General features: G+C 62.8%; 1 protein-coding gene across 2 annotated transcripts; it reads right to left on the bottom strand.

The window, feature by feature from the left end:
- Window positions 1-7,820: 7,820 nt before the first annotated feature.
- SOCS3 (suppressor of cytokine signaling 3) lies at window positions 7,821-9,972 on the bottom strand. 2 transcript variants are annotated; one of them, XM_085240461.1, is made up of 2 exons: window positions 9,819-9,972; window positions 7,821-9,561 (listed from the first exon to the last, which is right to left on the bottom strand). In XM_085240461.1, the coding sequence occupies exon 2, from the start codon at window positions 9,492-9,494 to the stop codon at window positions 8,865-8,867; it is 630 nt and encodes a 209-aa protein (XP_085096587.1). In that variant the 5' UTR covers window positions 9,495-9,561; window positions 9,819-9,972; the 3' UTR covers window positions 7,821-8,864. The 2 variants fall into 2 exon arrangements, with proteins under 2 accessions (XP_085096587.1, XP_085096588.1); XM_085240462.1 differs by lacking the exon at window positions 9,819-9,972 and adding an exon at window positions 9,689-9,710.
- Window positions 9,973-11,080: the final 1,108 nt, after the last annotated feature.

An 11,080-nucleotide genomic window follows, 5' to 3' on the forward strand; every position in this document is an offset into this window, starting at 1 on the left:
TGGCAGGAGCTGATTTGTATGGAATGGGGCACTTGGGAAAGTACATCTCTATGCAGGCTGCTTCTGGAGCATATCGCTCTCCAGCAGCTCTTTGTCCAGGAAGGGAGATGCCAGGAAGCAGGACATTATCTCTGCTTCCCCACAGCAATGTGCTCAGCTCTGGGATGATCAGGGCTGCTGCTCTTTTCATTTGGGGTTGGTTTTTTGGGGGGGGACCTGTCTCTGTCTCTCTGGGCAGCTCCCCAGTAACTCCTGCCAGCTTTGCACAGCCATGTTTGCCTGAGCCCCCTCTCCAGCTGGAGCTCCTTGGTGCCCCCACTCACCTGATGCCCACAAATTGTCCCCAAGGTGGATGGGCTCAGTGCAGGTCGGGGATCGCAGCGCTCCCCACAGATGTCAGGGCAGCGCTGGGGATGCCTGGCAGGAGAGGAGGCTGGGATGAACCCACGTGGGCACGTTCTGGAGAATGGAGATGGGGACATGCATAGTGGTCATGGGGCTGGGGGCAGCTGCGTTGCTCCTGCAGCCCTGTTACTGTAAAGCTGTCTTAGAGGAAGAGCCGCCAGTCTCTAAGGTGATGTTTCAGTTCCTGCTTTGAGTGTATTTCCCTCTTTACCAAGAAACCCCTCTGCTCTCACTGGGAAGGAGTTTCTGCAACGTGTAGAAACTGAGAAAAACCCACATCCACACGGCCCCGCCGCCCACCTGGGCTCGATGCATCAGCTCTTGTGGGGGCACCCAGGGGTGTACCCCGGGGTTCTGCGGGGAGCTGCCCCCGACCGCAGCCTCCACTGCTCCCATCACCCACAGTGCCACCACACCGACTGCTGGGTGGAGGGGGAATGCTGCTGGGACTGCGTCTCCACTGCAGCTGGGGCTGAACACTTCCCCTCCCCTCAGCACCTGCTTGTGAGTGCAAGAGCAGCTGGGGAGCCCTGAACCGTGTCTATCTGCTGAGATGACAGCAAACAGCACAGCAGCAGTGCAATACTGAGCATGGGCAGTGCCGGTGAGCCCAGGACTCCTAATTGGGGCAGCAGGAGGGCCCAGGGGCGCCTGCACCACACTGAGGAGCCAGGCTTGTCCCTGGTGGGCCTGGGGCTCTGAGGACCCCGCTCCTTGGCAGGGGGTGCCCACAGGGGGGTTGTGCCCCGCAGTAGTGCTGCAGAGTGGTCACAGGAGCAGGGGAGCATTGCACGTGTGGGCGGTGGGAACAGGAACCTCCTGCATGGGCGGTTGTGCAAGGAGCAGGGACACACTCCGCATGTTGGTTCGCACACACCCAGAGAGGGCACGGGCTGTGACTTCCCTCTGGCCGTTTCGAAATTCCACCGCTCTTACAGAAAAGCCCCTGGGCAGAATTCCTGCAATGTGTGATTCATCCCGCCAGGCTGGAAGCAATGACTGCGCCTCTCCAGTAAACCCTCTTCAGCAAAGCAGATGAAAGGGGCAGCGAGTGCTGCTGAGCCTTTGTTATCACCAGAACCAGATGTGGGGTGATGGGGCTGCCCTCAGCCCCCGCTGGCATCATCGCATTGGCACAGCTGGGGACGCTGGGGACAGCAGCCAGGGTGCTGAGGGACCGTAGGTGCTGAGCACTGGGTTCCCTTCTGTTCTCATCCACCTGCAGTCCAGCTGCATGTCCCGTTTGCCATGGCAAGGACTGCACCAGGTGCTTCGGTGGGACCGCGAGGGCACTCGGGACAGCCCCTTCCAGGAAGCGTGTGCAAGGGCAGCCAGACTGCAGAATTCCCGACAGCAGCTCTGGTTTTAATAACAGCAAATCAATGGATGCCCGATTCCGGCCAGAGCAAACCCCTGCTGCCTCGTTCCCAGGGCCTCCTGGGCAGGTGGGCTGCTGTAGGGGCAGGGACATGGGATGGGAGTGCAGACCCTGCACACTGCACCTCTGCGTTTCCCGATGCCCGAAAGTCCCATGTTCCTCAACCCCCGGTGCTCACTGCTTCCCAGCTCTGCCTGGTGCAGCTTCACTGTGTGTGGGGGTCCCGGCAGCCCCTGTGCCCACCCTGTGCCCATGCAGGTGCTCCCTGTGGATGCTGCTCTGCCCTGGGCACTTCCAGCTGCTCCCAGCTGCTCGCCTGTCTCCAGCCCCGAGCTGTGATTCAGCCCTACTTCCCCGCGGGGTTTGCACAAACCTTTCTGGTCTCTTTGTGCTTGTTTTGAGAACAGATTAGTCATGGTTCTTAACTGGCTTCCAGCAAACTGCACAACGGCACCATGGAAAAATGAGAACAGCAAAGTGATGACTCAGCAGGGCTCGTGCTCCTGTCCCCTGGGTGGCAACTGCCCCCTGCTCCTGCATGGCCCTGGGGACGGCAAGGGACCACCCAGCAGGCACAGCTGGGTGGGCAGTGCAGGAAGGACAGCCTGGGGGGCATCCCTGAGCCCCCCTCTGAGCCCAGTGTAATGTGGGCTCCCTGCTGGTGTCTCGCTGCCCTCCTTGAGACAGCTCTCCTGGAGCACCCTTCCCACTCCATGGCCCCTCCTGCCCGGCACCTGTGCACCAGGGCTGGGTGGGTGACAAGAACTCCTGGGGCGGGCCCTTACCGTACCTCGCACCTCTCTGTGCAGCCCTTTATTGCCCAGCCTTGGCTGGCTGCCTGGAGGCACGGCGTGCTGCCAAGTCTCCGTGCCAGGTGGCTTATTGTGATACCATGGCACTGGACACCAACTGGTGTTGGCTGCCAAGGATGAACAATATAATTGCTGGAATTACAGTAAAGTGCTCCCATTCCCACTCATTAACTGCTGAGATGGGGCCCCTGGGTCCTTCCAGGGAACATCTGCTCCAGTTGTGACCTCTATCAGCAGCACACCCGTCCTTGCCCAGCACGGAGGAGTCTCCAGCCCATCTGGTGCCAAATAGGGATGGGGGCTGTTGTCCCCAGGCCCGCTATGTGTGTAGAGCACAGCCCCAGGCAACAGGACACACCTCCTGGTTCTGTGCTGTGCCCAGCAGTAGGTTTAATGTTGTTCTGCTGATATCAGCATGGCAGCACTGCACAGCACCTCACCTGGAGGATGGAGAGCAGCCACTGGGCTCCTGCTTAGACTCTGGATAACAGCACACAGTGGTTGCTGCTCCCTGGCCAGCCTGGCTGTAGGCATCCTGCTGCTCCATCCCCTCCACACCTTCTCTGCAGCACTGGCATGGGGGCAGTGGTGGGGCAAAGCTCCTGCGCCTGAGCCAGGAGCACCTCTCCAGCCCTTGCTCTTTGCTCCATTCTCCAGGCTGTTACCTGACACGGATTCAGACTGGAGCTGCTTTCTGCCCATGTTCTCAGGAGCTGTAGGACAGGAGCAGTGTGCCAGGCATGGAGAACCAGGGCGTTGTGTACCAGTGGGAGCAGGCAGGCAAGAAGGGCTGGGCAGGGAGCAGCAGTGCCAAGCTCATGGATGCCGGGTCCACATGCTGTCACCCAGTCCCAGGCTGTGTGAGAATCACAGCTGCTGGCTCCTGTGACAGGGAGGAGGCCAGGGCTGATGTGAGGCCAAGGGATGCTCCAGGGCTGGGGTTTGGCACCTGCCCACGGCTGCTCTGCCAGGGTCATCGAAGGACGTCGCATTGCGCTCGGCAAACACACGTCCAGGGCGGCCGGCTGCCCGCTGCCTACAGCCCCGCAGGGACCTCCCATGCTGTGCCATCAGCATGCCTGTGCCCAGAGACACTACAGCCATCAGCAAGGACCATGCTAGCTCTCTCTGCCACACAGGTGCAGGAGCAGCACGGCCAGGGCTGAGGTCACTGCTGGGGAGTGGAGGGAGGAGGACTGGCACAGGGAAGGCACAGAGAAGTAGGATGGGGTCTGCTTGCAAGCTGGGACCCTCAGCTCGCCCCAGGAACAGCTGTCCCAGGGCAGCACCCAGCTATGGGCCCCTGGTGTGGGCAGCTCTGGTGTTGGGCTGCTGCTCCTCATCCCTGGCCGTGGCCCCAGACTCGTCCTGCGGCTTCCATCACCACAGCAACGTGGCTTTGTTTGAAATGTTCCTCTGAAATGTCAGGACTTTCTTGGGCCTCCAGCTGCCGCGGCCGGGATGAAAACTTCCTCTGTCGCTCTGGAGATGCACGGGGGGGGGGGCGGGGGGGGGCAGGGAGGAAGGTGGAGTTTCCACCCCCAGGGCAGTGGGAACTCTGCCTGTGTAGCTGAGGTGCCCCATGCCCACCCCGTGCTCTGAGCCCTGCCAGGACGTGGTGGTCCTGGTGTCATTTCTGTGTTTGTGCCCCCCTGGGAGCATGGCAGCATCTCAGGGCAATGTGTGCTGCAGCATGTGGGCATCAGGACCCCTCTGTACCTCTGCAGGACTGGGAGCCAGCGCTGCACGTGGCTCCGGGCGCACATCACTTACCAGCATAGGCTGCACCAATTCCTTGCGGCACAGAGCCACCAACTCCTGCCTCCCCAGAGCTTGGCATTGCCCTCAGGCACGGGGGCACTGCGTGCTGCCTGGGGGTAGCTGGATGGGGGGCATGGCACAGCCCTGCAGTGCCATGCAGCAGCGTGGTCCGGTGGGTGTGCCGACGGGAGGCAGCCTGGGCAGCGCAGCCTTGCCAGCAGCAGTGCTGATGGAAGAAGTGAGGAATCTGCAGCTGCTGGCTCCCTCCGCCAGTTTACTGCGGGTCTCGCTGGAGATACAGCAACAGAGAGGGGTTTCCATGGTGACTTACACAGGCCTCTCTGTTAACTTCTGCAACCCAAAACATGGCCTGGCCCAGTGCAGGGTCCCACTGCTGCTATGTGCTGCTTGCAGCCTGGAGCAGCTGGGGATGCTATGGGGCACAGAGTGTCCGTGGGCTTCAGGGACACCAAACTGCAGAGCTGCTCCTTGGCGGCACAGTGACCCACTGCTGCCCTGAGCCCACAGCCAGCCCCACAGCACTGCGCCGTGGCTGAGATCCAGCTTCCCGGCAGCACATGCCAGGGAGCAGATGTCTCAGTCCCTGTTCCCAACTGTCCCCACGGCCCTGGCCCCACAGGAGGAATTGCCATGTAAGGAGCAGGTGGTGCCATTTACAGTAAGTCCCCGGGCTGCTGCACAGCCTTTTCCTGCATCCTACTGGGAAATGTGGCGGTGGATGTGGGAACGTCCTGGCGCTGCAGAGCGTGGAGCAGAGCAGGAGGAAATGCGTGAGGGGTGTGCCGTGAGATCGAGGTTCTCTGTATAGCCCTGGTGGGCAACAGTGCTGCTGCTCACTGCCACTGACCCCGAGCGGCTGTGGAGCTGCTCCTGCATCCTGTGCAAGGCGAGGAGAAACTGGTGGTAATTGCCTGTCATCCCAGAGATACTCCATGCAGTGCTGACCTCTCTCCATCCTCTGTCCCTCTGTCCCTCCCAGCTGCTGTGGGCTGTAGGTCATGCCTGGCCATAGGGTTGGCCTTTCTGACGGGCTGTCTGACGGACCAGCACTGGGATGGTGCCTGCAGTGCAGCTTGGGGCCTCTGAGCCCACAGGCAGTCAGCGTGAGTAGAGGGGCTCCAAGCAGAGTGCTGCCCTCCTGTCACAGCCACTGCTCCAGGAGAGGCACAGAGCTGCCTCCCGCACTCTGGTGGCTGAGGTGGGCTGCTCGGCCCAGTGCAGGGCTGCAATGCCCTGTCAGCCTGCCTCACTCCCTGGGGGCAGCCCCCCGTGTGCCTGGCTGGACTCCAGTGCACTCTGGTTACCTATGGCGGATCTGTGTGCCCAGCAAAGCCCTCCCGGCTGCCTGCTTGGCTGGGGGCTGTCTGGCAGCGACAATCACAGACTGCAGTTGTTTCCTGTTTTTGGGTCTGCAGATGCTGGTACGCACCATGGAGCAGGTTTCCTGCCACCCTCTGACCCTGGAGGGCTTGGGTTTACCATCCTGGTGGATGCTTCCTTCTGATGCCAGTAACCTGCTGGCGGCACGGTAGGAAGAGCCCGGCCCAGGGTAGGGTGTGGATGTGGGGTCACTGGTACAGCTGCTTGTCCCTAATTCCCTGGACACATATGCCGTGCCCAGGGCCAATCCCCTTATCTCCATGCTGTATTCACGATCAGGAACACCAATCTCCTGCAGAGTTCCCTGGCATTATGCACCCCATGTGCAGCCCCTGCTCATGCTGGGAGGAAGAGCCCTGCTGGGGGCCGGTTTCCAGCTCCCGGGACAGGGGGCTGTGCACCATCTGGGCCGGATGGCTGCACACTGAGCAGAGCTCCGTGACAGGAGAACTCTTGAAAACGCAGCCTGGGGGCACAGAGCCCCCTCCCACAGCTGTGCACAGGACCATGCTCACTGCACAGCATTCTTTGCCCGCGCCCCTCCATTCCAGCTGTGTTGCTGTGCAGGGCTGTGCCAGGGCGTCCCATGAAGCTCAGTGCAAAGCTCAGCATGGCAGGGGGGCTGCCTGCCCACGACAAGCTTGAGCGGCCGCTTGCGTAAGTGGGGCCAAGTCCGCTTGGCTCCTTTGGGAAGGCGAGGGGTTTGTGAAACCTTCGGCAGGGATTTGCCCACTGGCCGCCGCATCACCGCCGCTGTGAGGTTGGGTGTGTTCCAAGAACCCCGCGGCGCTCACAGGGCTTCCCGGACTCCCGGTTCAGCTGTGGGTTGCAGTGCTGTGCACGGCGCGGGGCCCTTGCTGGGAAGTGCAGAGCTGGGGCTGTTCTCACAGGGATGTGGTTTCGCTGCCCTGCCCCGGCAGAATGCTGGGAGCCTGGGGGTGCTCAGCCCTCTGGGGACCCTGGCTCCCATCTCCACCGTGCCCATTCCCAGACCATACAAGGCAGCTGCTCTCCACCCCTGAGAGCAGGGATGCCCAGTTCTGTCAGCAGTGAGTGAAAAATCTTCCGGGTCCAGCCGCATGCGATGCTCCTGGTCCCTCTCCGGAGGGGCTGCGGGCTGCGGCAGTGATGTTGTCCCACACCTCTCCTCCACAGTCCTGGTGCTGCCAGGGGCTGAGGAGTGCCAAGGGAGCCCTGAGTGGGGATGTGCCTCAGCAGGGCCTGGCGGGCGGCCACCCGCGTGCATGGACATTCCTCACATAGCTCCGGCGGGCGCCCGGGCAGGCTGCGAGGCGCTTCCTGGCAGCCCGTGAGCTGTGGCCCTGCAGAGCAGCACCAAAATAGTCACTGGAACTGTGACGTGCCCGTGGCCAAAGGGAGGCACACTCACCATCCCTCTGCTCCAGGGCAATTCCTAAGGGAAACCTCGGTGGCTGGGGGTTCCCCAGGCAGGAGCACGGAAAGCCATGCCCAGCGTGGAGATGCCCAACACCGTGCACGTGGCCTTGGGGGTGCTGTGGAGAGGCTTCAGGGCACACGGGGTGCTTGGGGTGATTTCTACCTCTGGGCCTCTCACAGCATTGCTGTCGGAGCTGTGTGCCTACTGCATGCCTCCACCCCTCCCAAAACTCAGCGCAGGACGGGATGCCCATGGAGCGCAGCGCTGCTCCGGGGGAGGACGCTTTCGTTCAGGACACTCCATGCCACGGCAATAAGCCCAGCTCCTCTGTGCCCTGCGGACAGGACCGTGTCCTGTATTCCAGGGGACCCTTCACAGCCGTGTGTCCGCAGCCGCTCCTGTCCCCCAGCGCAGCGATGCGGTGGGCTCAGACATACCTGAACGATGGAGCAGCGCTTACGCACGCGGGCGGTGAGTCACTGTGGCAGGAATCACCCAGCGCCGCGGCTCCAGGAAGCCGGCACTTACGTGGTGTAAACACAATCCCGGCATCGCACGAGGGCAGCGGCCGGCGGAGGGGGGGGGAAGACATGCGTCACATGGGGGGGCCACGGCCTCGAAGGGCGAATGGGAGGAAACAGACCAGATTGGGGAGGGAGGGGGGTTCATTAAAAAATAGTGCTCTTTATTATAAATTACGGAAACATTTCCTTTCTGAATATAAATATAAATATGTGCAAAGTTTCATCTGAGTTTTGTTTTGGTTGAATTTCAAGCATGGTTTTGCTCAGCCCTCAAGGCTGGAGGTGAAGATGGAATCTTTATAAAAGACAGTGATTCACGTAGGCCTGTAAACATCCCTTTGGTTCAAAATTAAAAAAAAAAAAAAAAAAAAAGAAACAGAAAAAAGACAAAAAAGCAAAAAAAAAAAAAAAAAAACCAAACCACCCAACTGCTTCTCCAGGCGGACACAGATGAGCACAAGGGGTGCACTCAGGGCATCTTCCTGCTGTGATCCCACAGGCAGCAGTGCCCCACGGAGCAGTGTGCCATGCTCAGGAGTGACAGAACAGTGCTGATACCACGGCCCTTCGGCCTCCATGCAGGTGTGAGCACACAGAATTCCATCATGGCATCACGACCAGCTGTTCCCCTCTGGCTTCACGGTGTGCTACCAGGATCATTACTTTCCAGCATCACTGAATGATGTGCAGTAACCCAGACTGGGAGAATATTAAGGCTTAGTCTCCTGGAAAATGGCAACGAGGGCAAAAAGGCAGCAACCTCCAAGCCTGGGGCCTGGTGTGAAAGGAGCTTCCACAAGGAGGCAGCAAGAGGTAAAGTACAGTATGGGCAAAAACCACTTTCCCCTTAAAACCGAGGAACAGCGTCAGGCACCAGCTGGACTCCGGTGCGCGTCCTTCTCTTGGGCACAACTCCAGCACAGTCCTAGCGGGTGCATCCTGGGCTGCCCTGGGCCGGGCTGCACTACAGCACCCACAGTCCGACCTGAGCAGCCCCATTGCCCCGGAGCATCCCCCAGAACAAGGGGTGCAAGGCTCAGCCCCGGGTCCTCAGCAGCTCGTCCCCGGCACTCCTCTCCTTGCATGGGGAGAGGCTGCTCGTGCCCTGCGTGTCCCTGCTGCCACGGGCATTGTGCCCGTGCCCTGCTCTTGTGCTTGTAGCGTGATCTCCCTCCGCCAGCCCCTTAGAGGGGGGCATCATACTGGTCCAGAAACTCCTTGATAGGAGCTGGCAGCTGAGTCATCTTCTCATAGGAGTCCAGGTGCCCGTTGACAGTCTTGCGGCAGAGGTGCTGCAGCGTGGAGACGCTGGAGGAGAGCGGGCGGCTGAGCACCAGAGGGATCTTCTCTCCACCCGAGTAAATGTAGTAGGTGCGCTTGGGGTGCAGGGCCCCTCCGGGCTGCTCGGGCCCAGCGCAGGGGGTGGGCGGCATGTAGTGGTGCACCAGCTTCAGCACACAGTCGAAGCGGGGCACGGGTTGGCTGCTGCGCGGGTCGCTCTGCAGAGAGAAGCTGCCGCCCTCGCACTGGATGCGCAGGTTCTTGGTGCCCGACTCCGTCTTGACGCTGAGTGTGAAGAAGTGCCGCTGGTCCGAGCTGTCCCTGATGAGGAAGGTGCCGGCGGGCTCGGTGCTCAGCAGCACGTTTGCCTCGCCGCCCGTCACCGTGCTCCAGTAGAAGCCGCTCTCCTGCAGCTTGCGCACGGTATTCACCACCAGCTGGTACTCGCTCTTGGAGCTGAACGTCTTGAGGCGCAGGCTGGTGTCCAGGGGGCGGCTCATCCCGGCGGCGGGGAACTTGCTGTGGGTGACCATGGCGCACGGAGCCAGCTTTGCGCGCTCGGGGTGCTGCTGCCGGGAGCAGCGGCCGCTACACCATCACCTGCGGCACAGACGGCGGTGAGACTCGGCAGCCCCGAACCGACCCCCCCCGAGCACCCCCGGCCCGGCCTTCCCGCCTCCATCCCGGGATGCCCCCCTCCCCATCTCCACTCCCCAGGACACGTTACCGACATCCCTCCAGGGAGCACCCTAAGTCCCTTCTTCTCCCCTCCGCGTGGGAACCCTCCCCGCCTCCCCGTCCCGTCCCGTGCCGTGCCGTGCCGTGCCGTGCCGTGCCGTGCCGTGCCGTGCCGGTACCTGGAGCGCAGTGCCGGTCTCGGTGGCGGCCGGGGCGCGGGGCTCGTTGCGCGGCGGCGGACGGCGGCGGAGCTGCCGGGGCCGCCCGGGGAGGCCTCTTATAGCGGGCGGAGAGCCCGCCCTCGGGTTCTTCCTGGAACTGCGCGGCTTCTTGTAATGCTCCCCGGCGCCCTCCCCGCGCCCCGCCCGGCTCGGCTCGGCTCGGCTCAGCGCCAGGCACCGCCGGCCCATTCCGGGCAGCGCGGCCGCCCCCTCCCGCTCCCATTCATGCTCTTTTCCTTCTAAGAAGAGGTGAGTCCCCGGCCAGCCCGGGGACTGCGGCCCCCTGCCCGCTCTCCCCCCACCCCCGCTCCGAAGTGCACGGCAGAGGATCGGGGGTCCCGAACCCTCAGGGCCACTCTGCGGGACCCCTGGACAGAGACGCTGCGGGATCCCCGGGTCCCACCCCGGCAGCCTTCGCGGGGAGCAGCGAGACACCCGGCCCGGCCGCCCCCATCCCGCTGCCCGCAGTGCCCCGGGGGTGCGGGGGTCCGGCAGCCGCATCCTCGCGGGCAGCGGATCGGATGTCTGCGAGCGGCCGAGTTTATTTCAAGCACAACATTCCAGGCTGCTGCTGGCCTCGGGTGCACTTCCCAGCAGAGCTGCAGGGGAGAACAAACGCCCTCGGTTTGCTCGTTTGGGAACTACCGGGGGTGAACCCCTCCCGGCGGAGGGCTCCGAGGGGCAGCCCCGCTCCCGGGAGGTTCGGTGCCCCCTTCCCGGGATGGGGCGCTCCCTCCATGCTGGGGACGGGCAGCGCCCGAGAGCCGAAGGGGCAAACTCGAGATCCCCCCCGGCTGGGCTCGGGGACAACGCCGCGTTTTGCTTTAGATGCCGTCCACGTCGACCCGACAACAATCCGGGCTCTGTCCGTAGATTTGATTTTAAAAGGTTCACTTCGCCCCGGAGGAGCCGCTGCCCGTGCCGCCCGTGCCAGCCGGGAATAAACACGCGGAGCGCTTCTGGGAAGCCCGGCTGCGGTGGAGCCGCTGCTCCGAATCGCGAACGCTCCCTGGAGCGCTGCCTGCAGCGGGCGGGGCGCGGGGGGGGGGCGGGGCCGCTCGGCTCCATCTCCCCGCCCCTTCTCCCCCCTCCAAGGCCGCGGAGCCGCTCCCCCGCGGCGGGGGCAGAAAGCGCGGTGCGCTCCGGCTGGGCCGCGAATCCCCGCACGAGGCTGGGGCGCTCGCGGGGCCGTCGGCACTCCGGGCTGCCCGCTGGGTTCC

Source organism: Meleagris gallopavo, chromosome 20 (assembly GCF_905368555.1).
Source record: "Meleagris gallopavo chromosome 20, MGAL_WU_HG_1.1, whole genome shotgun sequence".
In the NCBI taxonomy this organism is placed as follows: domain Eukaryota; kingdom Metazoa; phylum Chordata; class Aves; order Galliformes; family Phasianidae; genus Meleagris; species Meleagris gallopavo.

Bases quoted from the DNA above. Each gene is read 5' to 3' on its own strand.
- SOCS3 (XM_085240461.1), bottom strand. From the start codon at position 9,494: ATGGTCACCCACAGCAAGTTCCCCGCCGCCGGGATGAGCCGCCCCCTG.